Source organism: Herpailurus yagouaroundi, unplaced genomic scaffold (assembly GCF_014898765.1).
Source record: "Herpailurus yagouaroundi ecotype Mexico unplaced genomic scaffold, PumYag 142, whole genome shotgun sequence".
Taxonomy (NCBI): Eukaryota; Metazoa; Chordata; class Mammalia; order Carnivora; family Felidae; genus Herpailurus; species Herpailurus yagouaroundi.
In genome coordinates, this window is record NW_024412397.1 from 63,804,551 (window position 1) to 63,832,547 (window position 27,997).

Here is a 27,997-nt window from a genome sequence, read left to right on the forward strand (position 1 = left end):
TAGCTTTGCTATTAAAACAATTTTCAAGTAAAATGTTCAAGCATATTTCAATATAAGGAAAAAAGGATATTTCACTAAAAGGGAAAAAGCAGCTACAATTTAAAAATTTACTCCACAATGAAATGAACATGAACTCTGAAACAAAGACACGGAGAGAGTGTTGGCCTGTGGAGACAAAGGCCTGCCACGTGGCAGGGGGAGTGACTCAGCTCTGGGACAACCTAATGGCACTTTCCTTCCTCCCACACCTGTATCTGCTTGAGAACCACAAACTTGAGTCATGGCTTAAGAATATTTGATTTCAACAATAAACTTAAGGTAGTATTATTTTCACTTTTCCTCTGAAAGATAAGTTGAGAGAGAACACAAATGACTCACAGTAGAGATTTATGCTCTAGGTGTGTATATGGCCATATATATTTGTTTTAAAAAATTTGATTATGACAAGCTTCAGGTAAAAATCATTTTCAAAGGTTCAATTTTTCATTTACATATAACCAATACATCTTATTTACACATGTATGACTCCATTTTTATTCAACTTCCTTCATATTAAGTGTATATTTTAACTGGTGTGTAACTGTTATATACTGTGTTTACAGAAACACTAAACATCCTCTTATTCACTAGCAGTTTTGATAATAGTTTTGTCCCACATTGAGAAATGAATATAGTTAAAAGCTCAATGTATAACATAAAGATGAAAACCCAGTGTTAACATCCTGTCTAGGGCCACATCAGGTATTCAAGGAGTCAACTGCCCCAATTGCATATATTATAGTTGCAACAAAACACAAAGCAAATATGATTCTGAAGACCCTGAAAAAGAGATCTGACTTATTAGACATTAACCACTGCTTAATGGTATTGATGTTCATTCTAACCTGGGTTCATTTTTTTTTTCCCAAAAGAACACTGATTTTTTTAGTAATATTTAACCTTAAAAAGGTATCTTAGGTCTTTAACCCTCAGAGAACTGGTATATTTTGGCAGCTAATCAAAAAAATAATCAGGAACATGTATCTTTGCACAGTCTCCAAAGGGTTAAAGTGCAGAAATTGTCTGTCACTTGTTACATAAGGCACCCTATTCCACTTTTTTCTTAAAAGAAACTTTTTCTTTGGTTTCCTGTAATTTTTCAGTGAGTCTATCCTTTGTTTCTTCCATTTTCTCTGTGAGAAGCTCCTTGGTCTCTTCCATCCTGTCCTGCAGATACTCCTTAACAGGAGGTGGTGTTGACATGTAGCCCCGACTACGCAAATACTTCACAGTAAAGGAGGTTCCTCCCAAAGTCACAGTATATCGGGCAGGTGTTGCGATCTGAGGAGAAAATACAGGCAGATCAACAGCCAATCATGATTATCGTCTTTAGCAAAAACAATTTGAAATTAAAATTCTTAGTAATAGCCAAACAGCATAAATTACTTTATTGCTTGATCAGGCCAACATAGTTACAGCCCACATGGTTTACCCTCCTAACAAGGGATGCTTCTTCTGTAAATGCATTTCACAAATATCTGTCACTTAGGCACTGACCCAAAGATTACAGAATATTTTTTTTAATGTTTATTTTTTTAATTTTTGATAGACAGAGTATGAGCAGGTAAGGGGCAGAGAGAGAGAGGGAAACACAGAATCTGAAGCAGGCTCCAGGCTCTGAGCTTTCAGCACAGAGCCTGACACAAGGCTCAAGCCCACGAACCACAAGATCATGACCTGAGCCAAAGTCAGACACTTAACCAACTGAGCCACCCAGGCGCCCCAAGGATTACAGAGTATTTGCAATAGAAGCACTGGGGCCTATAACCATGTGCTAGTGAACGTGGGGACATGGTCATTGGGAAATGAGAAAGATGGCTCAGGACCACTACGAACAACAAACATGCAAATGCTTCTGTTCCTTAAAAACCCTGCCAATCTACAGACTGTGCATCTAGAACTAAACCAGAACCAAACTACTTCAAATGGACGAGAGGCAAACATGAGCCAAATGTTTATTCTTTACTGAATTTAGTTTAGTTTCACTTCCAAATCCCTTTGACTTTTCCAGGCCTTATGCTACTTTCTCATTACAACCCACCCTGGGTCTGGAATCCCAACTGGGAACTTCCAGGAAGCCAAAAAAAGTAGTTGGTACATATGTTGCAGACACACACAGGTTTAACTCTGACCAGAGATTTAAGGACTAAAGCTAAAAAGCAGACAAACTGGTCAAAGAGCAACACAAAAGTGGAGACAGTCTATATCACATTCTGAGGCTTCCGTGTCAAAATTCAGTACCAAAACTCTTTGAAGGAGCCACCTCTGTTCTCTACCTCCAACCTCCCTCTTCATTCTCTCTTGAACTTACTCTAACCGAGCGTTCACCCTCCACCTCTCATCATAGTCACTATAGAGGCCTGTGAACCATTAGAGCCAATGGAGATAGCCCCCTGCCCCCATCTACACCTTGGAGCATGCCCTCAACTGGCTGCCATGCCCTCACTTCCCTGGTTTCCTTCAGCTTCAGAGGCTGCCACTTTCCAGTCCTACCTGTCCATTCCTCCTCCTGTTGCCTACCTCTGAGCACTATGGGGCAGCATTCAGTCCCTGCACTCCTTTTCTCTGCCTTGCTCACTCCCTTGGCAGTCTTTTCCAGTTTCATGTCTGTAGTGCCATCTATACATTAATGATTCTTAGATTTCCAGACCAAGCCTTTTCCCTAAATTCCAGTATATACAACCTCCTACTCATTTCTGCCTGCACGTCTAATAGGATCTCAAAATATCATTTATTCAAAACTGATCTCATGGTGTTCAATGGTCCCACCCCAAACCTGCTCCTCTTAAAGCTGTCTGCATCTCAGGAAATGGCAACTCTATTCTTACGTTGCTCAGGCCAAACATCTGTAAGACAGCTTCGACTCCTTTCTCTTGCATAATTTACATTCAACCATTAAAAAATTCCATCAGTTCCACCTTCAAAACATATCTAGAATCCACCTACTACTTAGTGCCTCTTCTGCTACCACCTGGGTCCTAGCCTCTATCAGCTCTTGCACACACCACTGCAATAAACCCTCCTTCGCTAGGTCTCTGGGCTTCTGCACTTGCCCTGCTATATATACAGACAATACAGCAGCCAAAATGATTTTGTTAAAACACAAGTCAGATGCTCAAAATTGCCCAGTGACTTCCCATCTCCTCTGAGTAAAAGCCAGAGTGGCCTGTAAGGCCTCTGTTGCCTCTCTACTGTTCACTCATCCCAGCCACACTGGCATCCTCCCTGTTCCCTCAAATACGCCAGGTATCCTGCAGCCTCAGGACTTTGCACTTGGCTTTCTCCTCCTTGAATGCTCTTCTCCCATACAACTGCCTGATTAACTCCCTCACCTTCTGGCAACCATCCCTCTGAAAAAAACAAAAACAAAACCAAAAACCAGAAACAAACCCCGAACACAAACACATCCTCTCTTGCTGGTTTGTTCTCTCTTCTGAGCATTTACCATCATCTAAACACTGTGTGTGTGTGTGTGTGTGTGTGTACTTTACTTTCTTTGCTTAACCGCCACCCACTATTAGAATGTAAGTTCCATGAGGGCATGTACTTTGTGCCATTTTATCGAATTAGTTATTCCCAGTACCTAGAATGGCACTTGGCACACAGTAGGGGCTCAACAAATTTTTGCCAATTCAAACAAAGGTGCACTTTCAGGACAGTGCTAGCGGGCTGAGGAGTGTGTCACAGTCAGTACCAGAAGGTCACACACAGGTTGTTTTTCTCCTCTTTGCCACACCTCTTTTTGAAAGGGGCTTTGCCTTATTGAAGCAATAAATCTCAGTCTTTGTTACTCCACCTGAGAAACTGTGGGTTACAGAAAATACCCAGGAGAATCCCCTGCACGTTTCCCACCTCAGAGGGACAGTGAGAGGGAAGAAACACTGCTGATACTAACCTAACTACATGTACAAGTTCATGTTTCAAATCCCAACCTACAAACACGTACTGAGCACTAATGTGCCAACAAAGCACAATACCAGGCATAGCGAAAACAAAGAGAAAGAAGAAATGACTCTGAATTCCCATTCTAGGCTCTTAAAATCAAATAGAGAAACCAAACATTAAAAAAACAAAAACAAAAAAACCCTAACACCAGACCAGGATATGAACACACATAATATGGGAGCACAGGATAAGGAGCTATTATAATTAAGGAAATAATAATCATACCCATTATAACTATAAACTTGATAATTTATGAATTTAATAAGTTTCAATGTTGAAAAACTCAGCAATTAAATGTTAGACCTCTGGTCAAAATTACAATAAAAAAGGAAATCTCCCAAGATTTCAGAGGATTTTAATGAAGATGACAGAACAAAACAATGATACTTATACTACTATAAAACCATAATTCTAAGCATTTTTATACAACAGAATTAAAGTAACATCTAGTTTCCAAATGTTTTCTACTTGTTTTCTTTCTTAGAATGAAGACATATAGAACTTCTTAACTGTCAACTGAGAAAAATTAGATTAATATGGCTAATTTCCACAATTCACAATGAATCTCCTTTTCTAAAATAAAGACCAATAGATATAGAAACTCTATTTATAAAGATGTCATTGTCTCAAATCCAGAGAACAGGTATTAAAAACTATAAACTTCTAAAATGAAATATATGTAATGCTACTAAGTCTAGGTTTATCCCATAAAACAATTTGAACTAAACTTTATTATTTTACTTATTAAGAAGAACTATTATAAACTGTAAAAATAAATGCTAAATATCACGAAAAATCAGGTGGCATGTGGATCTCTGAATAAGGAAAATTAATATACTGTATGTGGGAGAAATGTCAAAAAGATGACTTCTGGAAATTTGTTTCACATTTGTGTGATCACAACAGGTTAGGAATGATCTACCTATTTTCAAGGCACTTCTTCCTAAACCATCATTTTATTTATACTTAAAATTTTTATTTTTAATTAAAAAAATTTTTTTTAATCTTTATTTATTTTTGAGAGAGACAGACAGCATGTGAGCAGGAGAAGAGCAGAGAGAGAGGTAGACACAGAATCTGAAGCAGGCTCCAGACTCTGAGCTGTCAGCACAGAGCCCGACGCAGGGCTTGAACTCACGAACTGTGAGATCATGACCTGAGCTGGTCAGACACTCAACTGACTGAGCCACCCAGGCGCCCACACTTAAAATTTTGAAACTTAAAAAACATTTTAAACTGTAGCCATTAGACATACATGAAATTTGGTATTTTAAGTTACAAAAGAACTAATATGGAGTTTTATGAGGAACTGAGCAGGTCATTAGTTAAGTGTGAAGAGCAACTGATTTACAACTGTACTTACCTTAAACAAGGCATATGCTGTTAGGGCATTTCCACTCTGGGAATTTTTCAGAATGTTTACTACACTGTCAGGTAACCCAATGAGTTCTAGAAAAGGAACGACATTCACTCCTCTAAGAAAGAAACAAAGTAATTTAGATATATGTACACACAAACTTAAAGGGATAAATATTTTCAAAAAATTTTCTGAAAACACCAAAACCAAATTTTGTTTAAAAGTCACTTCTGCATTATCAAGCACTGTGATTTCACTCTATAAGAACACGTACAGAACATCGGTGTTGTACTGTATCTGTTTGCGGCTTCTGCTTTGCTTCTGCACATGGTCATCCCTAATTACCACATTAAAAAAAAAAAAAAATAGAAGGATCTAGCTGAGTTAAATTAATTGCTTTATGTGATCTAAAAGGAAATAAAGGACCAGAATTATTTACCTGGTCTTAGTTTCCTCAATCAAATACCACTTTCTCAGAAAGCTCCAATTCAAACTTCAAGACCTAAGCTTTTCACCTCTAAAATTTTATGTCAGGTTATACTATTATTGTAAAAGCAATACTACAGTATCACTTGTGTTATTATGCAAAGAAGAAATAATTCTATGGGTATTCTAAAAGGATGCCTCTATTCTATTAGCAGGTTTAAAAGGCAGGTGAAGAAGCAATTACCATAAATTGCAACACATTTTTGGAGGGAGGGACAGCAGGCAAAGTCTCTAATATGAACTGTTAAGCTCTAATTTATTTTTAGTTTCCCTGATTATCAACATTTCGCATACTGGTGTGTGCTCTTTCACACTCTTGCTCTATCACTGTGTGTTGTTTTACAGACATTGTGACCCTTGACTCCTAAATCAGAACAAGGTCCTTGTTCTGTGCTTTCCTACATGCACATAATAATCACATTCAGGAAATGTAACATATGACATGAGTATATAATGATACACAATATATTATTTAATATTAAAATTTCCTGAATTGTCCCAGCATGTCCTTTAAATCACTATCTTGTCATTTCTCTCTGGTCTCCTTTTCTCTAGAAGTACTCCCCAGAACTTTTTGTTGAAGACAGCAGGATAGTTTTTGACACTGAGATTTTTGAAGCATCCAGGCCTGTTGCATGGGAGAATATCCCTCAATTTGGATTTGTCTGATTTTTTCCTCTTGATCAGGTTCAGGTTAAACATTTTTCAACAGGAAAACTGCACAGTTAATTCTGTCTGTCTCAGTGCATCATAACAGAAGCCACATGATGTCACTTTGTCCCATCGCTGGTATTGTGACTCTTGGTTAAGGTAGGCTCCACAGTGTGTTCCACTGTATAGATATCCTTTTTTTTTGTAATTAAGAAAGGGAATTGCCTAGATCCATTATTATCATGGATAGCTGTATCCTGTATAATATATAATAGCTAGCAAAATCCTAATTTATTCTTAATATTAAAAAAATAATTTGGGGGCACCTGGATGGCTCAGTCGATTAAGTGTCCAACTTCAGCTCAGGTCATGATCTCATGGTTTGTGGGTTTGAGCCCTGCATTGGGCTCTGTGCTGACAGCTCAGAGCCTGGAGCCTGCTTTGGATTCTGTGTCTTCCTCTCTCTCTCTCTCTGCTCCTCCCCTGCTCGCATTCTGTCTCTCTGGCTCTCAAAAATGAATAAACGTTAAAAAAAATTTTTTTTAAATAATAATAATTTGGGGCATCTGGGTGGTTCAGTTGGTTAAGCATCCAACTTTGGCTCAGGTCATGATCTCGAAGTTCCTGAGTTTGAGGCCCACATCAGGCTGTCTGCTGTCCGCACAGAGCCCGCTTCAGATCTTCTGTCTCCCACTTTCTCTGCCCCTTTGTTTGCACTCTCTCTCAAAAATAAATATTTAAAAAGATTAATTAATTGGGGGAAAGTTGTTATCCCTCTATGACTTCACTATAATACTACAAAATCAGGGACTACTCTCAAGAACATATGGCTGACCATCAAGGAAAATTACCTATCGTCTATAAGAGGAAAGCAGATAACTGAAGGAATCTTTAAAAAGTTTTATGAAGTCGACTCTAAGTCCAATCTGGTTTCTTCTTTCTCCACCATCAGTTCCTTTTCAAATCTCTTTCTTAGATAATGACAGAATCCCACTTAAAGCAAGACTTAGTACTACAAGGACTTAGCTATTCTGTGGATTGAATCAAGTCACAATGCACCAGAATATGCTAATTATATATTCTAGAACCAATACAATTATAAAATTATTTAATTAATCATTTCCTAGCCCAGTATGTACAATCTCCCTATTTAATAGCAACCATGAAGGGGGAAAAAAGACAAAGATTTGGCCAAAAATCAGACAAAATTGAGTGATGAAAAAAAAAAAACCTATCATAAAGATCAAACAATAATTACCTCAGACACCTTGCACAAGTATCTTTTATAAAATTAAGAAGTAAATACTTGGTTCTATTTAATTCTAAAATATTGATTTGATGATTTCATTATTTTAAGAATAAAAATAACTCTCATTTTCTTTGGAACTGCTGTATATGAAATACTAATGAGGGACTGATTTAAATAGTAATATCTACTTGTCACTTTTTACTTGGAAGTTTCCATGGTCTGACAGAAATCTGTGCTTCACAAACTGCCAGCTTTATGGATGTTTCAATTGATGAAGAAATACGCAAGGGCATAAACACATTCACAGTACATATAAAATGCAGTAAAAATTAGGCAGGATTTTGCCTCAGAATGGATCTGTAACTTTAGAGACTTAAGGCCTAAAACACGAGGCACCTCACTATGATGCCCTATGGACAAAACCATCCTCACAAAGCTACATTTGATCAGAGAGCATTTCTGGTTGGAAGATGTAAGATCTCTGCAAGGTTTGCCAGATAGAACAGACAACAAAGCTTAAAGTAAAATCTATTAACATATACAATTTAGATCTCCCTGAAATAAAATGTTTCAGAAGTCTAAGATCTTTATCACTGAGTTAACTAAATACAGAATGGCATTTCGTTCTCTGATGTCTAGAAAAGCGGTAATAATTCTAGTTGTCAGAGTGACTAAAACAAACACTGGTCAGTAACACAGTGTGATGTCAAATGCCCATCTTCCAAGTTACAAACTATTTTTTCCCTTTCTTTTACTAGTTAAGTAGGTAATAAGCAAATAACAGAGAATTTGCCCAGCTACAACAAAAAAAATAAAGCCAATCTCGTCAGTTGAATTGAAAACCTATATTTAATACAATCAACTTCAATCTAGTAATAAAACCACATCGCAGTGAAAGATACACTGCCATTAGAACATATCCTCAATCCTTATTTTGTAAGTATTACCTGTGATAAGATCGTTACTTAGAAGAAATCAACTTTCTGAAGGCATAGGATTTAATAAAAACATTAGGAACTGTTCTGGGAAGCAACACATCCTACAAAATTGAAATTAACTGTGTGATGGTAGAACAGAACTGGACCAGTGCAGTGGTGGTGGGTCTGGCAACCACAGTCCCATGCTGACAAACAGCCAAAAGGCAAATTGTGATGGATAAAGGGACATGACTTTAAAGTGGATATTCTTACCACCACGTTTATATACAAACCATTCTGCAGAAAAAGAGGGAGAAGATAATGCACACACAGGGAACAACAGAATGTCACCACAACCACCTGAGTGCCAGACAACATTGAAAAAGTCTTAAGCATAATTATTCACATCACTAGGTTACTTGGGGTCTGCTTTTTCAGTTATAGAACTCTTTTACTTAAGAAGGTAAGGAAAAGGAAAAGGAACAAAAGTGCTCCTTTTAACAGTCCAAATGAGACCTCATATTCAATTAATTAAAAACATAAATTGCTCCCTCCAAGGCCTCCTGGCCAAATGCTTATAAAGGGCAACCTAAGGTGGACAGAACTGTCACTCATATCATTTTCCAGAGCACTGCATCAGGAAACCCTCAATAGTTCAAAAAAGAACATTTGATATGTACACATTAATTAAATACAGCTAAATCCTATAATAATTTTTATTCAAAATGGTACATGATTTAAACCAAGGGCAGTTTTGAAGACTTCCATAAATATTACACACGTTCATAAAAATGTCATTAATGAGAAAGATAATTCCATTAAGTATACATATAAGCATCTTCTATAAAGGATAATAATACATGATGAAGAAGGATATAATTGAATATTAGGAAGATAATGGAGAGAAAGATGTAAAGAGAATCAGAACAGCATCAACTACACAAGGTAAAAAACCCTTTTAGAACTTTTGTAAAGAAACAACTCTAATCCTGTTTTCCAAAAGTAGTCTTCAGTATCTTTTAGTTTGTAAAAAATAACTTTGTCCCCAAAATGACATATTTTATTAATACCTTAATATCAAACATTAAATAAAACCAAATATTGAATATCAGTGGACTTTTAGAAAGAATAAAATAATTCTAGAGCCATAGGAGATTTTACTAAAATGTCAAAGTAGTGTACAACATCGGGCCATTTCATTGCCCTCAGGATGGTGAGCTCCTTCAGCTCTTATAGCCCAGGCCACTACAAGAAAAGCCCACACAGTACGTTCAAAGAACAGGCACACACGCATCAAAATGCTTTGGTTACTAGTGGCAAAAACAAACTGGAAATCATTGAGATCTGTTTCAATGTGTGCTCCTGCTCCTAAAACACCATAAATAACTTACCTTAAAAGAAAGGAAGAATATTTATATTTAACAAGAAAAGCACATTTAGAAATTTTGTGTTTTACAATACCTACAGGCTAGGCCCACCAAATTAACTATTTTTAAAAGTTTATTTTAGTGGTGGTAAGAACACCTAACACAAGATCTACACTCTTAGTTTTAAGTATACAACAAATTAACTTCTGATTAAAACAAAAGACTTACCTTGACATTTATCAGATGTGGGTAACACTAAAACATAAGTCTGCAATTTGTTTATTTTTGTATCTGCAACAGGTATTAGCCAGGTTTTGGCAAAAATATCATATTAACTTCCCACCAAAATCATACATAAGGCAAAATAATACGTAATTTTTTATATTCATGAAAACTTCAAGAAATACAGAAGTATAGAACTCATGGTGCTGCCAAATTTCTGAACTCTCTTACATTGACAGATGAGCATAAGAGCACGGGCTCTGAAATAAGCCACCAAAATATTTTGGGAAAAGCTAAGTTATTTTGACTTACTATTGTTTAATTTCATTAATAAAATGGGAATAATTACACTACCTGCTTCATATAGTTATGAGAATTAAATGAAATGATACCGTTTAAAATGTTAGTATAATGCCTGTTATACACACAAAGCAAATTTAGCTAAGAAAATATCAAAAACAGCTATGACAAACAGTCATCAGTTAAAGACATTAAAGCATTAAAACTATTTAAGGCTTTCATTAGTACAATTAAGAAGATTAACATTCTGATAAAACAGGGAAAGGTGCTCAACCAAGCAAAAACTTACTTTATGGCTGCATAATAAAATGTTCCAAACCAAACACCAGAAGTTATTAGATGTACTGGAATCAAAACTTTTCCATATTGTCTAAATGTTTTCTTAAATCGCTGATAAAGACTAATAGATTTGTCTTGTAAAGGATCAGGCTCTTCCTTTCTTTCCGAAGGAGTTCCTGGGGATGTGGCATTGGATGATATAACCCTCTTGGATAAAATATCTTGCTCCCACTGTTGATGGTGAAGGACCCCCAGTTGGGGTGGATGAGCAGTAAATGGCTTCTTTTCCTTTGCAACACATTGGACAGCTGATAAGTGCAGCCATTGTTTTTGAGGGCCCTGTACCAAAACTACTCTGGATTCAGCTTTATACAAAAGTAATTGTCCCTTTATGTTTTGACAGTGTGGTTCCATGCATGTCCTATGTGCCAGTCGGAATATAGACCTTGATACATTCCATTGCATTTTGAAGAATGGTGATTAGTGGATTTCAGCTTCTACAGAGACCAGATAAAAAAAATTAAGACTATACATAGATTTCCATTTTAAACCAATCCACTTAAAAATAAATTAACTATTAGGAAATAAAGGACAGACACTGCTACCAAATCCACAGAAATTAATGTTAAGGTATGTAGTTCTAACATATCACAATTTTAAAACATTACTAAAATACATCATTTAAATAGGATATAGTAAACTAGTCCAGCAGACATCACAGAGGATAATGTTTTGAGGTTATCTTATTGCTACAAAAGGGATGTTTGTAGGACTTCTGTTTTTCTACAAAGAAGCTGTGTAGTATAATGGAAAAATCATAAGATCTAGAAACAAAAATCTGGGCCCTCATGTTGTGGGGACATAATTCTATACAACCGCCTTTGACATTTTAAGTCTAAATTCACTAGTAAAATGAGGATTACTTCACAGGGTTGTTATAGAAATTACATGAAATTTCTGATGTAAAAGTGCTTTTGTAAGTGAACAAGCATCATGTAAGTTATTACAACTGTTAAGATCTGATAAATAGTTGATACAAGTACCATTTATTCTATAATCCCTTTGGACTAAATTAATTGCTTTCGCCGATGAGGAGATAGTTTCCAGATGTCTAAAACTTTTTGTCAGAAAGACAGTATAATGTAATTTTAAAAGAATATAGACTTTGGAATATGATAGACACAACTGAGTTAACAGTATTATTATTTTGAGCAAATTACTTAGCTTCTCTAGACATAGGTTCTCCCACTGGTTAAACAGAATTACAATATGCATTACTATACAACAAATTAGTTCCCTTCCCTTAATATCAGGGAGTGTCACCTGACCACTAATCTCCACCTTGACCCCACACCAGCAATCTTACTACTTCTACTACATTGTGAATAACTGATCTTATTTTTTAAACTGTACACTAAATAAGTCAACAGTATTTGAGTTAGCACTCCAATAAATACAGATACTCCATTTCACATGAATATCTGTTATCTGGGGTACAAAGCTGTCTATCATTATATAAAAATATCCACTAATGAATTGTCCCCATATAATCTCCTGACTCATCCCTAATTAAAAATTAACATCAGCTTCTATTAGGCTCTCACTGATAATCCAACAACATAATGTAAATAAATTATGAAATGAAACTGCATATCTGAAAATAGGCTCCCAGGAAACCTTTAAAGGGGATACTGAAGATAACTGCAATGAAAAGCAAAGTCAATGACAAGTAACAATCTGAAGAATCAGACCAGTTAACAACAAAAAACTACAGGGATGATAATAGGTGCTTCAAATAATGACTTAAATATTAAGTGACTAAGAAAGACCACAGAGAAAAATGATTAAGTCCTTAATTACTTTTATGAAATTGACTTATTATTTGTTGTGAAAGTCAAGCATTAAGGATGTCTTATTGTGCTTTCTTACAGTCTATGTCCTAAGTTGTTTTGTTTTCTATAAATCTATGCTATGCCTATTCCAAAGGTGAAAAGCATCAACTGATCATTTAGTCTAAGAATTAGCTCAGGTGGAATTATAACCTAAAATTTGTCAAATATATGTATGGCTTCATTTTTCACACACAAAAAAATTCCTTTTGAATATTTTACTATGTTTTTTTGGTCTTTATTTTTGTTGGATTTGAGGATTTTCTCCAGCACCATTATCTTTGAATCATTCCTGTCTGTGGCTTTAGTGGTGTTTTCTGAACTCAAAGACTTTGTTTTGCTTTTAAATCTACTTCCTTTACAAGGCTGTTTTCCAGGAGTTCAAGTCCCCAGACTAACTTTCAGATAATCAGATTATTGTGTGTTTGTGAATAAAAGAAAAAAAAGATTAAAATTTTTTTTTATAGTTTTATTTTTTAAGTTTTATTTTATTTTATTTGAGAGAGACAGAGACAGAGTGGAGGAAGGGCAGAGAATCTCAAGCAGGCTCCATGCTGCCAGCACAGAGCCCAGTGCAGGGCTCAAACTCACGAAACCATGAGATCATGACCTGAGCCGAAACCAAGAGCCAGATGCTTAACCGACTGAGCCACCCAGGCATCCCTAAATTTTTTTTAGTGTTTATTTATTTTTGAGAGAGAGAGAGAGAGAGAAGCACGAGTGGGGGAGGAGCAGAGAGAGAGGGAGACACAAAATCCGACAGGCTCCAGGCTCTGGGCTGATGGCATGGGCTGTCAGCACAGAGCCCAACGCAGGACTGGACCTACAAACTGCAAGATCATGACCTGAGACAAACTCAAAGCTTAACCGACTGAGCCACCCAGGAGCCCCAAAGAAAAAAAAGATTTTTAAAAAGCCTCTTTCCAAGCTTCCAGTTTGTACCCTTTTCCCTGGTTTCCCTAACTACTCCCTCCTAAAGAATATTTTTTTCCTATCCCACTTCTTATTGCCCATTAAAAAAAAAACACACACATCTTTATTGAGATACAATTCTCATGCTCATTTAAGGTGTAGAATTCAAGAAATTTTAGTATATTCACAATTGTGAAACCATCCTCACAATCTCAGTTTAGAACATTTTCATCACCCCAAAAAGAAACCCCATACCCACGAACAGTCACTCACCATTTCCTCCCCACCCCAGCCCCTGCAACTATTAATCTATTTTCTGTCTCTCTATATTTGTGTATTCTGGAAATTTCATATAAATGGAATTATATTATGTGGTCTCTTGTGACTGGCTTCTTTCACTTAGCATCACATTTTTAAGAGTCACCCCTGTAATGTTCCCTTAGAAGCCAACCTTTGGGCTAGTGGTTTCTAAAACTGGCTACATATTAGAATCATGGCAGGGTGGGGATACTGAAGGAAAGGAGAGGTAATCTGAAAAACCAGATTCCTGGTCTCCATCTAGACCTAACAAATCAGAATCTCCTACTGCCAGTTCACACCTGACAGTATGAATTTGGGGATCATTTCTCTAGGCCCAGCAAATGGCTTCAGTGACAAGAGGCAACATGGTGGCAAAGGTATCATCCATTATTGTTGCCGTCATCATCATCATCATCATCAAGGTATTTTTGAGCCCCTAATATGTGGTAGGAGTTTTGTAAACACTTTACATGTATTAACTCAGATTATCCTCATAACAATCCTATGAAGGAGGGACTATTGTCATCTTTTCATATTTGAGGACACTAAAGCACAGAGGAAATATCATTCAACTGGTGAGTGGAGGAGCTGGGATTCAAACTTAGTCACTAAGCTATATGGCCACTTCCAGAAGAAACAGTGCCAATTTTCAGTAAACTAAGACATGTAAGACACATGATAAAAGTGCCCTAAGGAAATACAGGGCCCAAGAAATTAACCTTTTTTAAAAAGTTTATTTATTTTTGAGAGAGAGCAGGGGAGGGGCAGAGAGACAAGGGAAGAGGGAGAGAATCCCAAGTAGGGTCCGCACTGTCAGTGCAGAGCCCAAAGTGGGGCTCAAAACCACAAACTGCAAGACGATCTGAACCTAAATCAAGAGTCAGACACCTAACTGACTGAGCCACCCAGGTGCCCCCCAAGAAGTTAACTTTTACCTTAAAATTAACTTTTAAATTAAAAACAAAAATTAAAATTAATTTAAATTAAATGGCAACATATGGGTAATAGCTACCATATTTGACAGTACAGCTCTAGACTTCCAAAGTGATCACAATACTGACGACATACACAGTAAGACTCATTAGATTTCAAGGAACAAACCTACTTCAGATGAATGCAAGTAAAAGTAGAGGGCAAGTACAGACTGAGTAGTATCATACATATCCTGGAATGAACAGGCTTCAGGAACAATAAAACCAAAGCAAGGTAGGAGTTATCTTGTCTCACAGCAAGCACCTGTGTATAATGGCCTCAGCCCACTGGCAGTTTCCATTTCTGGATTTTATTAGTCTGTTCATCTTTTCAATTAAAGATAAAAGTTTTCGGTTATCGGTCAATGATGGAAGTGCTACTCCTCATAAACACTACTCAGATCAAATCAGTTATATCTGGACAAGTGGATGAGTGGCCTGAAGAAGCTGTGAACTAACAGGACTCTATTTCAGATATAAATGCAGAACCTGGAGTGATGAACAACTTAAATTTGAATTTCTTCCAATGAAATACAGTAATTTCAGTAATACATTTTTTAAATCATGAGACTTAGCATATAACAAAAGCTGCCTGTTATTTCCTACCCCTAGATATGAAATTCTCACATCTATAGATGAGGAAGTGTTCTAAACTGCTTATGCTTCAGTTATAGAAATAAATGATGAAATGCATTACAGGACCCAAGTGACACGATTACACTGCTTGTTATGACTATCCTTTTCCACCTTAGAATTATGTCATTAAGCTGTTAACACTACAAGTGAATGGCATATGATTACTGGTGCCTAATTCTCAGTATACAATCCTACTCTGTATGGTAGCGATACTGATTTTGTCATGACTTAATTTTTGTGAGCAGGCAGTAGAGTTTAACAACTGAGAGTATCCAAGAGGTCAGACTGCCCAAGTTCACATCCTGAAAACACTCTAACTATAAACTATCTACTAATAAACAAGTTAATTAGCCCCCTTGTGCCCTGGTTTCCAATTTGTAACATGGGGTTAATAATAGCACCTTCTTCATAAGGTTATGAGATGAAAATAAATGTAAAAATGTTCAGAAAATGACTAGCATGTAGCAAGTGCTCATAAAATGTTACAAGTTATTATTATAAGTAAACAAGATAGTCTGTTGCCCTTATTCACAGTGAAAACAGCCTAAGGATCAGTGCCTGAGCTGAACAGGGATTATACAGGATAAACGAAAACAGTTGCCTAGGATGGCTCTGGCACAAAACTTGAAAAACTATATGAAACTGTACTAATCAAACCAATAATATCCAGTCTCTTAGGGATAGGCTCAAGACCAGGCATGAAGCAGCAGTAATATACATGTCTGAAAGTCCGGTCTCTCATGTAGCAATTCTGAGGCAAAGAGAAGATGAAGACATAGTGGTAAAGAGTAAAGCTTCCAGTTTCAGGATGAATAAGTCATGGGAATAAAAGACACAGCATAAGGAATACAGTCAATGATACATTAATAGTGTTGTACGGTGACAGATGGTAGCTACACTTACGGGAGCCCAGCATAATGTATAGAATTGTCAAATCACTACCTTGTACACCTGAAACTAACGTAACATTGTATGTCAACCATGCTCAAGAAAGAACAAAAGAAAGAAAGAAAAAGAGACAGGAAGAAAGAAAGAAAGGAAAAGAAAGGAGTAAAAGTATAAGGAAGCAGTGGGAACCAAAAAAAGAGAAGCCAAGTTAAAGGAATGACAGAGAAGAAAGAATGGATTGGAACAAATGCCATTGAGAAAGCACAAATGTTAGAATGCTGTTGAAATTCTAGAGAAGCTATATCCTCAAATTCCAGTTCCATGAGGCAAATGAATTAGTTCATGAGATTCCTTTACTCCCTCTGTATCCTAACCAAACCCACACTGCTTAAGATTATATGAACATGTTTCTGTTCCTCACAACCTGGAACACTAAAACATTCAAACAGCACTAGAAATACAACTGAGTGCAAAAGGAATTAAGTAATTTATATTCCATTTTTATATACCAAATAACACGCTAACTAAAAAGACAGTTGAAAAAAATTCCAATAGCAAGATTTAGTTTTCTATTGTGTGAATTCAAAAAACTCTTGTCAAACAAAATCTTACTTGGAAGTTCAATAAAAATAAATAAATCAAAGCAAAGTTGCTCAGGTTAAAGCAGGAGTGGGAGGAATAGTCTTCTGGCTTGTTTCAAGTCCTCCAGCCCACAGGGCACTGTCACAGATGCCTTATGAAAACAAAATCACAAAGTAGACAAATCCTCTATAAAGAATGGTTCTACTTTGGGGCACGTGGGTGGTCAGTCAGTTAGGCACCCAACTTCAGCTCAGGTCATGATCTCATGGTTCACTGGTTCGAGCCCCGTATCGGGCTCTGTGCTGACAGCGGAGCCTGGATCCTGCTTTGGATTCTGTGTTTCTCTCTCTGCCCCTCCCCTGCTCACACTCTGTCTCTCTCCCAAAAATAAACAAACATTTAAAAAAATGGTTTACTTCTTCTAACTACCATTTTCCTGCAAGTCACAGCACAGCACTAATTCCTTCTGAAGTCCCTGAACCCCACAAACTACACAGAAAATTGCACTGAAAAGGTAGATATTGGAATCTTCTTTTTCTCTGTGGACTTTAAGTTCCTGGAGAGTGAGGAGTTTGTCTTGATTCCCAATAGTGAGAGGGACTAGTGCAAAACGTGGCATCCAGTGGGTGTTCAACTAATTCAATTCCATGAATGTCAACAATCTGTCAGTTTTTAAAAGACTCAATTTATCTCTAATAAATGACTTCTAAAATCAATGTAGCATCTTCAATTTGGACAGTTTTGAGCAGTTAATAACTATAATATGTTAAGAGCTTGAATGGGAAAAGTAAACAACATACAATGTAAGTGAAGTGGAAATTCAAAGCATCAAAAGGAAATGTTACAAAACAAATACACTGTAACAGAAATGAAGAATGCCTTTAATGAATTCCTGGTGGATTTATAATCCACATACCCAAGGAAAGAATCAGTGAGCCTGAAGGGATGTCAATAGAAACTTGCTAAACTGAAATGCAAAGAGAAAAAAAAAAAATGCACCCTTTTCCCCATACCAAGACACATACAAAAATACCAGAACAAAACATCCAAGCATATGGGACAACTTCAGAAGTTGTAACATACACATGGTAGGAATGCCAGAAGAACAAAGAAAGAAGTAAAAGAAATATCTGAAGTAATAATACATGAGAATTGTCCAAAATTACTAACAAACACCAAACCACAGGTCCAGGAAGCTCTGAGAATCAAGTAGGATAAATATCTAAAATCCCTATCTGGGCATATCATATTCCAGTTGCAGAAAATTAAAGACAAAGAGAAAATCTTAAAAGAATTGGGGGCGGGGGGTGGACCTTACCTAGAGGGGAGCAGGAATAAAGTTAGAGCCAACATCTCATCAGAAACCAGGCACAAAAGAGAGTAAAGTGAATATTTAAAGTGCATTCAGAAAAATTATCAAAGTAGAATTCTGTATGCAGCAAAATTATCCATCAAAATGGAAAAGAAATCAATTATTTTATCAAATAAAAAAAACGGAGGGAATTCATTGCCAATACACTTGATCTTCAAGAAGGAAACAACATGGAAATTTGGATCTACATAAAAAAAAGATTGACTGAGAAGGAATCAACAAAGGCAAAATCTTTTTTATTATTAATTGATGTAGAAGATAACTGTTTAAAGTCATACTACTAATACGTTAGGTGATTAATAGCACATAAGTGAAATGAAAGATAGCGTTGTCACAAGGAATTGAGAATACCCTATGATAACACTACACAGTAAGGCACATGTAACTACACATGAAGTATTATAGTATCATTTGAATATGGACTTAGATGAGATAAAAATGTATTATGAACTCTAGAGGAAGAAAAATACTGTGATCTCACTTATGTGTAGAATCTTAAAAGAAAAAAGAAGAAATCTGAACTCATATAGAGAACAAATTAGTGGTTGCCAGAGCCTGGGAAGGAAGACATATATGGCAATGGATGTTAAACAGACTTACTGTGGTGCTCATTTTGCAATATATACAAATATCGAGTCATTATGTTCTACAACTAAAATTAATATCTTATATGCCAATTGTATGCCAATTAAAAAATAGATGTTCAACATCATTTGTCACTAGGAAGTTGCAAATTAAAACAGTAATGAGATACCACTACACACCTATTAGAATAACTAGTATTCAAAACACTAACAAGCACCAAATGTTTGTGAGAATGTGGAGGGAATGTGCTGGTGGGAATGCAAAATGGCATAGGCATTTTGGAAAACAGTTTGGCAGCTTCAAAGAAAGCTAAACATAGGCTTACCGTATGATCCAGCAATAGCACTCCTAGGTACTTACCCAAATAAGTTGAGAAGTTATGTCTACAGAAAACCTCCCACACAAACATTAATAGCAGCTTTATCAATAATTGCCCCAAACTGGAAACAACCAAGAAGTCTTTGATTAGGCGAATGGATAAGCATGCTGAGTACCTCCAAATAACAGACTATTATTTACTGATAAAAAGAAATGAGCTATGAAGCTGTGAAGCCATTAAACGACACGGAGGAATCATGTTGCCTAGTGAAAGAAGTCAGTCTGAAAGGCTATATACTATATGATTCCAACTCTAACACATTCTGGAAAAGACAAAACTACAGAGACAGTAAGAACAGCAGTGGTTTCAAGGGCACCTGGGTGGCTCAGCTGGTTAAGAGTCCGACTCTTGGTTTCGGCTCAGGTTGAAACCCGTGTTTCGTTGCTGACAGCACAGAGCTTGCTTGGGATTCTCTCTCTCCCTCTCTCTGCCCCTCCCCCAATCACTCTCTCTGTCTCTCAAAAATAAATAAATAAAACTTAAAAAAAAATTAAACAAAAAAAGAACAGCAGTGGTTTCAGAGGCTGCACAGTGAGAGAGGGAAAAGATAATTAGGTGGAGCATAGGGCCCTTTTAGGCAGCAAAATATTCTATATGACCCCGTAGTGGTGGATAAATGTCATTATACATTTGTCAAAACTTACATAAATAATTGTACAACAAAGAGTGAACCCTAATGCAAACTGTGGACTTCAGTTAGTACTTCAATTCTAACAAATGTGCCACACTACTACAAGATATAGGGGAAACTGTGGGGGTAGGGTTAGATAATATGGGAATTCTCTGTTATTATCTGTGTTCCATGTTTCTATAAACCTAAACTTCTCTAAAAAATAAAACCCATTAACTTTTTTTTTTTTAAGTACACTATGTGGCCTTGCCAGATACAACTCATATTTAGTACAGCTTTAACCTGAAGAATAGGTATGAGGAAGGGATCAATTGTAGAACTCATCAAGCTGAAACATAACAAAAGGGATAGGAAAAGAATTGCCTCTAGTTATACAAACCCTCTCAATTACTATCAAACAGGAGGACACTCAAATTTGCTTCTTTCAATAGATTAATATTCTAATTTGTTCATTTCAATCTCTTGTCTTAATCACACCTTGACTGATGCTTAGAAAAAGTAAAAGCATGCAAGTTTATTTGTAGTATTTTCTGGGCTGTTACTCTCCTCCTCCTTAATGCATTTGATGCCTTCAATTTAATTTATATTATAAAATCCACCTCCTTCAACCTATTCTGCTTTTGAGCTTTCTAATACAAGAACTGAGTGACATATACAAGCTGTGGTAATGACGGAGCCATTGTTAAATTCTTAACCTTCAAGAAGAGTTAAATCATGCCGCCTAGTGAATTCCTAAAGAATTTCATTAATAATTGATTTCCAGAGCAGTGTTAAATGTGAAATGTATCATTTGTATAGAAAATCAGTGATTTTTTCCAAAATTACCATGTAAATATATTCATTTACATAAAATGTTTATATCTTTATGTCTTTACAGAGGATCTAAATTTCACAAGGCAAACCATGGTGATCTGTAATCCTAACACTGGTCCAGAATCCACATGGTTCCACTTCTACTCCCTTCTTTTCTGGGCTGGCAGGTGTTATCCCATTGCAATGGGAAAAAAGTAGGCTTTGCAATCAGAAAGATCTGAGTTCCAACTTTTCTGGCATTACTTTACTTAGTTTTTTTCCTTATCCCTAAAATGGGGTTAATTACACTTTTATCATACGGTATTTATGACAATGAAATGAGATACAATATGTTAAGCATCTAGCATTTAGCATGCTGTAACAATAATTAGTTCTAGTTTTCCTTCTTTACCTTCTCATCTGTCAACCCAGCCAAATCAAGTTTGTATTCTTCCTTCATCTAAACTTTTACCATTACTCCATTTGGACGACCCATGCAAAATCCCAGCTTCTTTAGCAATGCATTCCACCTTGAAATTATCTGATATTGCCCCACAACTGAAATCCTGAAACTACACTATCCCACCCTCTGCAGCCTCTACTTTGAGCATTCACTCCCTTACCTTCTGGATTCTAGTTCCAAGGCCTTACCCCACCCTACCTCCTTTTTTCTTTCAAATGTAACAGCTCCTCCAGGTTTCACTCAGAAGTCTTTATCCAGCTTCAATTCTATAGTGCATTACTTGAATTACTACTCTGTCCATCTGTAATACCAGCCCACAAAATCTAATCTGGAACTAGTCCAACTATCTGTTCTTCCTACAACTACATCTCAATAGCTGAGCACTAACATAAATCACGCAACTGAGTAGATTAGTACCAGCATACACTGAGGGTAAATTACCTGATCTCAGAGAAAGGCTCTGAATGTTGTGTGACAATCCACAATGGTTCCTGATCCAATCAGCTTCCCTTTCCCTTTCCTCTCAGTGACCATTCCACACCTTTCCCAATCTCTTCAAGCCTCTTATACATTATTTTCAGCCTCATAACATAGAAAAGATACAATCATCTCTCCTATTAAATTAAATTAAAATTCTACAATTTCTCTTACAATAAAGGCATAAGTACTTTTGCCTCACATAATCTCCTTCCCTTCCCTCTCTGAATGCATCACCCACTCTGTCTTCTCACTCTGCTCCAGCCACGGTGGCCACCCTTACAGCTCTTCCAACACATTAAAAACAGTATTGTAGGAATTTTGCATTAGCTGTTCCTTCTGCTTGGAATAGTCTTTCTCCAGATGTCTGCATGGCTAATTCCTTCACTTCTACAAGTCATTCTTTCTTTTTTTAATGTTTACTTATTTTTGAGAGACAAAACCTGCTTGCACACAAGGAGAGAGAGAGAGAGAGAGAGAGAGAGAGAGAGAGAGAGAGAGAGAGAGAGAATCCCAAGCAGGATCCACACTGTCAGTGCAGAGCCAGGTGCTTAAATTCACAAACTGTGAGATGATGACCTGAGTCAGATGCTTAACCAACTGGGCCACCCAGGCACGCCAGTACAAGACTCTCTTCAAATGGTATCCACTTAATGAAGTCTAACCATCCTATTTAAAATTGCAACACCACCTCCAATCTTCCCCTCCTTCCCAACGTCCCAATCTTCCTTATCTTGCTCTATTTGTTTCTTTTCTCACAGCACTTACCTTCTAACATCCTATATAATTTACTTATTTATTGTGTTTACTACCTAGTGGTCCCACAAGAAAGACAAAACTATCCCACCTTCCCTTTAAAAACAAGCCAAAGTTATTAGGAATGAATTTTCTCAACTTCAGCCTTCCCCCTTTTAAAGTTAACTACATTAACACCCAACTCAGAATCCATTAACTTCCTCAGAAAAGGAACTATCTCAGCTCTCCACCATGTTCCAAATCTAACTTCTTCCTGTCTTTTCCAGGACTCCACTCAACCACATTTTCTTTATATTTTTTTACTGCTATTCTCCTTCCTATGTACTTCAACCGCCCTCTCCTCTGGCTTCTTTCCTTCAACATATAGATATGCCATTAAGAAAATAGGTCTCTCAGGGCACCTGGGTGGCTCAGTCAGTTGAGCATCCGACTTCAGCTCAGGTCATGATCTCACGGTGAGTTCGAGCCCCACATCAGGCTCTGTGCTGACAGCTTGGAGCCTGGAGCCTGCTTTGGATTCTGGTCTCCCTCTCTCTCTGCCCCTCCCTGTTCGTGTGTGCGCGCTCTCTCTCTCTCTCAAAAATAAACATTAAAAAAAATTTTAAAAGAAAGAAAATAGGTCTCTCTGTAATATCTGCCCAATTTCCAATTATCCTCACTGTATTTAAGGATCCCTAGTTCATTGGCAGCAGTTTCTGCTAGAATTCTTGACCCACAGAGAGGAGCAATCCCACAGTTCTTCATGGATGCTGGGGTTCTCCTCACCAATTTATTTCTCACTTTCATGGTGAAAGGTATCTCCTCTAGACCCTCCCAGAGCGGGTGAGTTGTTCTTACATGATTAAGACACCTTACCATTCCAATCTCCCTAGGCCTCTGGATCCATTTCTCTGTAATATAGCAAGGCAGGTCTGGTATTTTTAACTTCATTTGGGGGGGGGGGTCACCTTTTGTCCATGCTTCAGCCAACCAACCAAACCCCTAAGGCTACAACAGTGAATCCAGAATCTTTGCTTAGTGGTCCCTATTATCAATAAATTTGGCCTTGTCCAACTTTATGTTCCTTCCACCATTATCCCCCACCTTTAATATCCATTCCCACAAAAATCCCCCAGATTTCTACATGTATAAGTCAAAATAAATCATGTGGTTTTTAGAGTGCAGCACACCTTGTTCTGGGACACACTTTGTAGCTTCCCCTTGAGGGCCTGCGGGGACTTGGGAGTCTACTTATAGGTCTAGAAACAAAGAAAGGTGGTAGGGGTAGTTCCTGAGGAGAATCAGTTGTCTTGCAGGGCAATTACCTCAGGGAAGGTACCATTACAGGGACTTCCCACAAAGCAAGGTTAAATTCTTCAAAGAGGAGTGGAAGGACTGCTTCTACGGGCAAAGACAATGGATTAAAATTAGGCGTTCAGTACCCCATTCCAAATTTAAGGATTACATTCCTTCTCAATCAATGCCCTCATTTTAATAGCAGATACTCTGCTATACATTGTAATTCAGCCACTTTGCAGGATGAGACTTTGGGTTTGGTTTTCAGCAATCTCAGCTCTGCAATTACAGGAGATAAGTTTCTTTAAGGCAGATATAAAAAATTTCAGGTTATTTATGTAGAGTTTGAGCTGGGAATCTGAAGACCTGAGTTCATCCTTTTCTTTTCCCTTTCCCCATCACAGTTAGTAGCCAGCAGTCAGCAACCAGTCTCATTGTCCTTGTTAATTTGACAAAAATGTTTTAAGTCATCAAATATGTGATCATCCCATCCTTATCTTGTATAAATACTTGCAAAGGATGGTGATGTTCTGGGTTTTGCATATTTCTGTTGTCACATCACACTATGGGCTATCAGTGCCCTTTTCACTTATTAGTGCCTTTAAATCTAATTAGATTAGAAATGTCATTCCAGGAACATCATAACCAATTCAGAAAACTCATCTTCAAGAATCTGCCTCTCTAGAACCACTCTCAGCACCAAAATTTGAATCAGGCAAGTTTCTCCAGAGATACAGAACCAAGAGAAAAAATTTATACATATATCTCTATCTATCTTTAGATTTATCTGTATTTAGATAGACATTTCTATTAGAAATCTATTATTATTTATCTAAATACATAAATATTTATTTTAAGATTGGCTCACAAAATTGTGGGGGCTAGCAACTCTAAAATGTGTTGGGTAGATTGGCAGGTTGGAAATTGGCAGAAATCAATGCTGTAGTCTTGAGGAAGAATTTTTTCTTCTTGAGACACTTCAGTTTAAAATTCAGGTCTTCGGGGCGCCTCGGTGGCTCAGTCGGTTAAGTGTCCGACTTCAGCTCAGGTCATGATCTCATGGTTTGCGGGTTCAGGCACTGTATCAGGCTCTGGGCTGATAGCTTAGAGCCTGCAGCCTGCTTCAGATTCTGTGTCTCCCTCTCTCTCTGCCCCTCCCCCACTCATTTTCTCTCTCTCTCTCTCTCTCTCTCTCTCTCTCTCTCTTTCTTCTCTCAAAAATAAATAAACGTTAAAAAAAAAAGTCAGGTCTTCAATTGATTGGATGAGGCCCATCCACATTATTGAGGGTAATCTCCTTTACTTAAAATAAATTGATTGCAGATGTTAACCAGATCTTTAAAATACCATCATAATAACACACAGATTAGTGCTTGATTAAATAACTAGGTGGTATAGCCTAGTCAAGTTGACATATAAAATTAACATCACACATAATAAACTTACATTTTTCAACCAAATCTTACTTTCAACTATACCAAAAATCTTTTGAACAAGAATATCTTATGTGCTCCAAAAATGCAGTAAAATTTCAGCAGGAACGCTTTGGCAAGTGTACTGGAGGAACAGTCCTTCCTCCAAGACTGGAGAAACAAAACTTCCATAAACCAATTCTCTCCCACCTCAAAGAATACCATCATCTTTAGGAAGCTATAAGTGTATCAACATTTACAATTTTTTTATGTTTCAAAAATGTGATCTTCAACTACACAACAGAAATCACACTTTAAAATTATACTTCTGAGATCTGTCATTTTGGAAACTAATGACTTAAAAAGAGGGATGGTATCTACTGAATCTGTTGCTTACCTTTACTTTGACCAGAAAACTTGCAAGTTACTAGTCCATTTCCTTTCACTGACAAAAGTATAATCCAAACCAGGAGAAATCCAAAGCAGGCTGGATGACTAATGAGCCAAATAATCAAAACAGTGCATAAAGAAGTCTTATAAATGAATTGAAATAAATCTTGTATGTCCTTTAAAAAAAAAAAAGGATTTTTACAAAACTTTTCTTGGTAATTCACTCATTCAATCATCACCCAAGTATGCCAGGCACTGTTCAAGGCACTTAGGTTAAATCACTGAACAAAATGATCCTTGCCTTGTTGGGAGCTCACATTTTAGCAAGTAATGTCTTTATCGAGTTATTTTCTCTCTGAATATAATAACCCAAGCATTGGGAAGAATCAAGAAATTTTCTGAAAATCCATTATGTGCCAGCCAACTTCTAGTTCTGAGCCTGGCCTTCTAGCAGGCAGGGTTTCATTGTTAGCACAGCTTCTGGTCTCTGGAACCAGCTTGCCTGGGTCCAAATCCTAGTTTATTACTTCCTAGCTTCATGACCTTGGCCAAGTTACTTAACCCTCATCTATAAAAAAAATAAATAAATAAAATAAATCATAGCAACTACCCCACTGGATTATGTAAGAATTAAATGAGTTCAAATATGTAAAGCACTTACTCTGGCACACAGAAAATACCAAAATATTTGCTGTTATTAATTCAAATTTCAGAAAAATCAGACATTACTCAGGCAATAATGGGGGAAAATAACAACAATAGTAACTTTTAAAACATTTTTGTCTGGGCCATTCACTCCTTCCACTACAACTACATTCAAGCATTCTTCCTCTATTCTCAATTTACTGACTTTCAGTTAAGTTTTATAAAATTTACAAAATGTGATCTCTATGTATCTCATGCATGACATCAATTCATGGTGGAGTTTGCATGCACACATATTTAAGAGGTTTTTAATCTAATGAAAAAATTTCTTAAAAAGTCAAAATTAGATTCATTTTCCCTAAAATTACAACAGCAATTATCTCAAGAAATTTTAGCATCAGAACCAGTAAAAATGGCCATATGATCGCCTAGTTTTAATGCATGGATATGTACATAGTACATTCAATCCCTAGGACCTATATCTTTGCAGTTCTCAACATTCAGGAACTGAAGTTAATTCTCAAAACAGCTCACTCCATACAATTAAAAATACAAGCACAGTCATCTGAAATTGAAGGCTCATTCTCATTTGTTAAAAATAGGCCTCATTCTTGGTCCAAAGTTTATAGAGGGTCAACAACCTCAAAAAAAGGTTAATGCCCACAATTTAGAAGTGACTGGATTGGAAAGTACATGCTGCAATGTTGCCACCCCCAATGCAAAGTCTCAATGTAACTACCTACTGACAAGGCAGGCCAGCAAAATACGTTTTCAAAGTTGCTTTTAAAGGGATCAATTTTGGAAAGAATTCAAGATGAACTGTAAATCTAATCACGTTTTTATACCCCTAAGATGGGAGTGCTGAGGCACAACAACGTTAAAATGTGCATGCCATCAGTAACTTTAGTTCACAGATACAGTTTTGACCCTAAGTCCCTGGTTGAAATACCTGAACTATGGAAATCCCAAGTTTCAGTACAGTGGGTGCCTTGGGCTCTCCAGTGGAAACGTGAGGGGATGGCCAAAGTGAGTTTTCTCCCCCAACTATCCCATACCAAAGTCCAACCAACACAGAATAATACCACAATGTTTCCCAAGAATAGGGATGGGCTGCCCCCGCTCCAGAATCTGACAGATGAGAATGGCCTCCTCAGCGGGAGGTATGGCAGGTCTTCCCAAATACAGCGGTAGGGAACGACCTGCCAGTCCCTAAGACGTTGCTCATTTTTAAAGTAACTCCAAGAGCGGCGGCTCCCAGGCCCCTCCCTCAGCCGTCTTCTGACGAAGGGAAGAACAGAGGGCAAAGGGTTAACAAAGCACAAAGCTGAAAAACTATCCCCAAACCGGATTTGCCGAGCCAGGGGCCTAACAGAGAAGGGCGGGGGTGCTCTCTTTCGGCCGCCAGGGCTTGTGGGCAGGAGAGTGTGCAGGACCCTGGCCCTGCAGGCGGTTTCCCGGCACGGCCCGAGGAGCGGTGGGCGCCGGGCTGGTGTTGGAGTCACGCCCCAGGTCTTTTCCCTAACATGCACCGAATTGAAGGTGCCCTCTCGACCCCTCCCGCAGTTCTTTTCAGGTCTTGGGCCCGGGCTACCTCTTAGGACGTTGAGGCCACCGCGTTTTCCGCCGCACAGGCCGAAAGACAGCTCCTCTGACGCCACGGCGGTGTCACTCAGGAGAGTGACCTGATCAAACGTGGGTCAAGATGCCGGAACCCACCCGGGTCAGGCAGACTCTCGCCGCTCCCGCCCCGCCGCGCCCCCCCGCCCGGGGCCCGCCAGCCGCGCCCACTAACAACGTGCTCGCCACTGCCGGAGCCGCTCCGCGCGTCCC

The 27,997-nt window shown here is 37.6% G+C and overlaps 1 protein-coding gene across 7 annotated transcripts; it reads right to left on the reverse strand.

Annotated features, from left to right (window-relative positions):
- Positions 1 to 386: 386 nt before the first annotated feature.
- FAM210A (family with sequence similarity 210 member A) lies at positions 387 to 27,996 on the reverse strand. Of its 7 annotated transcripts, XM_040479493.1 has the most exons (6): positions 27,759 to 27,935; positions 25,530 to 25,698; positions 23,750 to 23,825; positions 10,823 to 11,309; positions 5,348 to 5,459; positions 387 to 1,320 (listed from the first exon to the last, which is right to left on the reverse strand). In XM_040479493.1, the coding sequence occupies exons 4-6, from the start codon at positions 11,275 to 11,277 to the stop codon at positions 1,087 to 1,089; spliced, it is 801 nt and encodes a 266-aa protein (XP_040335427.1). In that variant the 5' UTR covers positions 11,278 to 11,309; positions 23,750 to 23,825; positions 25,530 to 25,698; positions 27,759 to 27,935; the 3' UTR covers positions 387 to 1,086. The 7 variants fall into 7 exon arrangements, with proteins under 7 accessions (XP_040335427.1, XP_040335428.1, XP_040335426.1 ...); XM_040479494.1 differs by lacking the exon at positions 25,530 to 25,698; XM_040479492.1 differs by lacking the exon at positions 23,750 to 23,825 and having other exon boundaries at positions 25,530 to 25,627.
- Position 27,997: the final 1 nt, after the last annotated feature.

Bases quoted from the DNA above. Each gene is read 5' to 3' on its own strand.
- FAM210A (XM_040479496.1), bottom strand. From the start codon at position 11,277: ATGCAATGGAATGTATCAAGGTCTATATTCCGACTGGCACATAGGACA. The intron at 5,460-10,822 runs GTAAGTTTTTGC...TTTCTTTCTTAG, and splicing joins TTTTATTATGCAGCCATAAA to AGGAGTGAATGTCGTTCCTT. The intron at 1,321-5,347 runs GTAAGTACAGTT...TTTTCTCCTCAG, and splicing joins CAGCATATGCCTTGTTTAAG to ATCGCAACACCTGCCCGATA.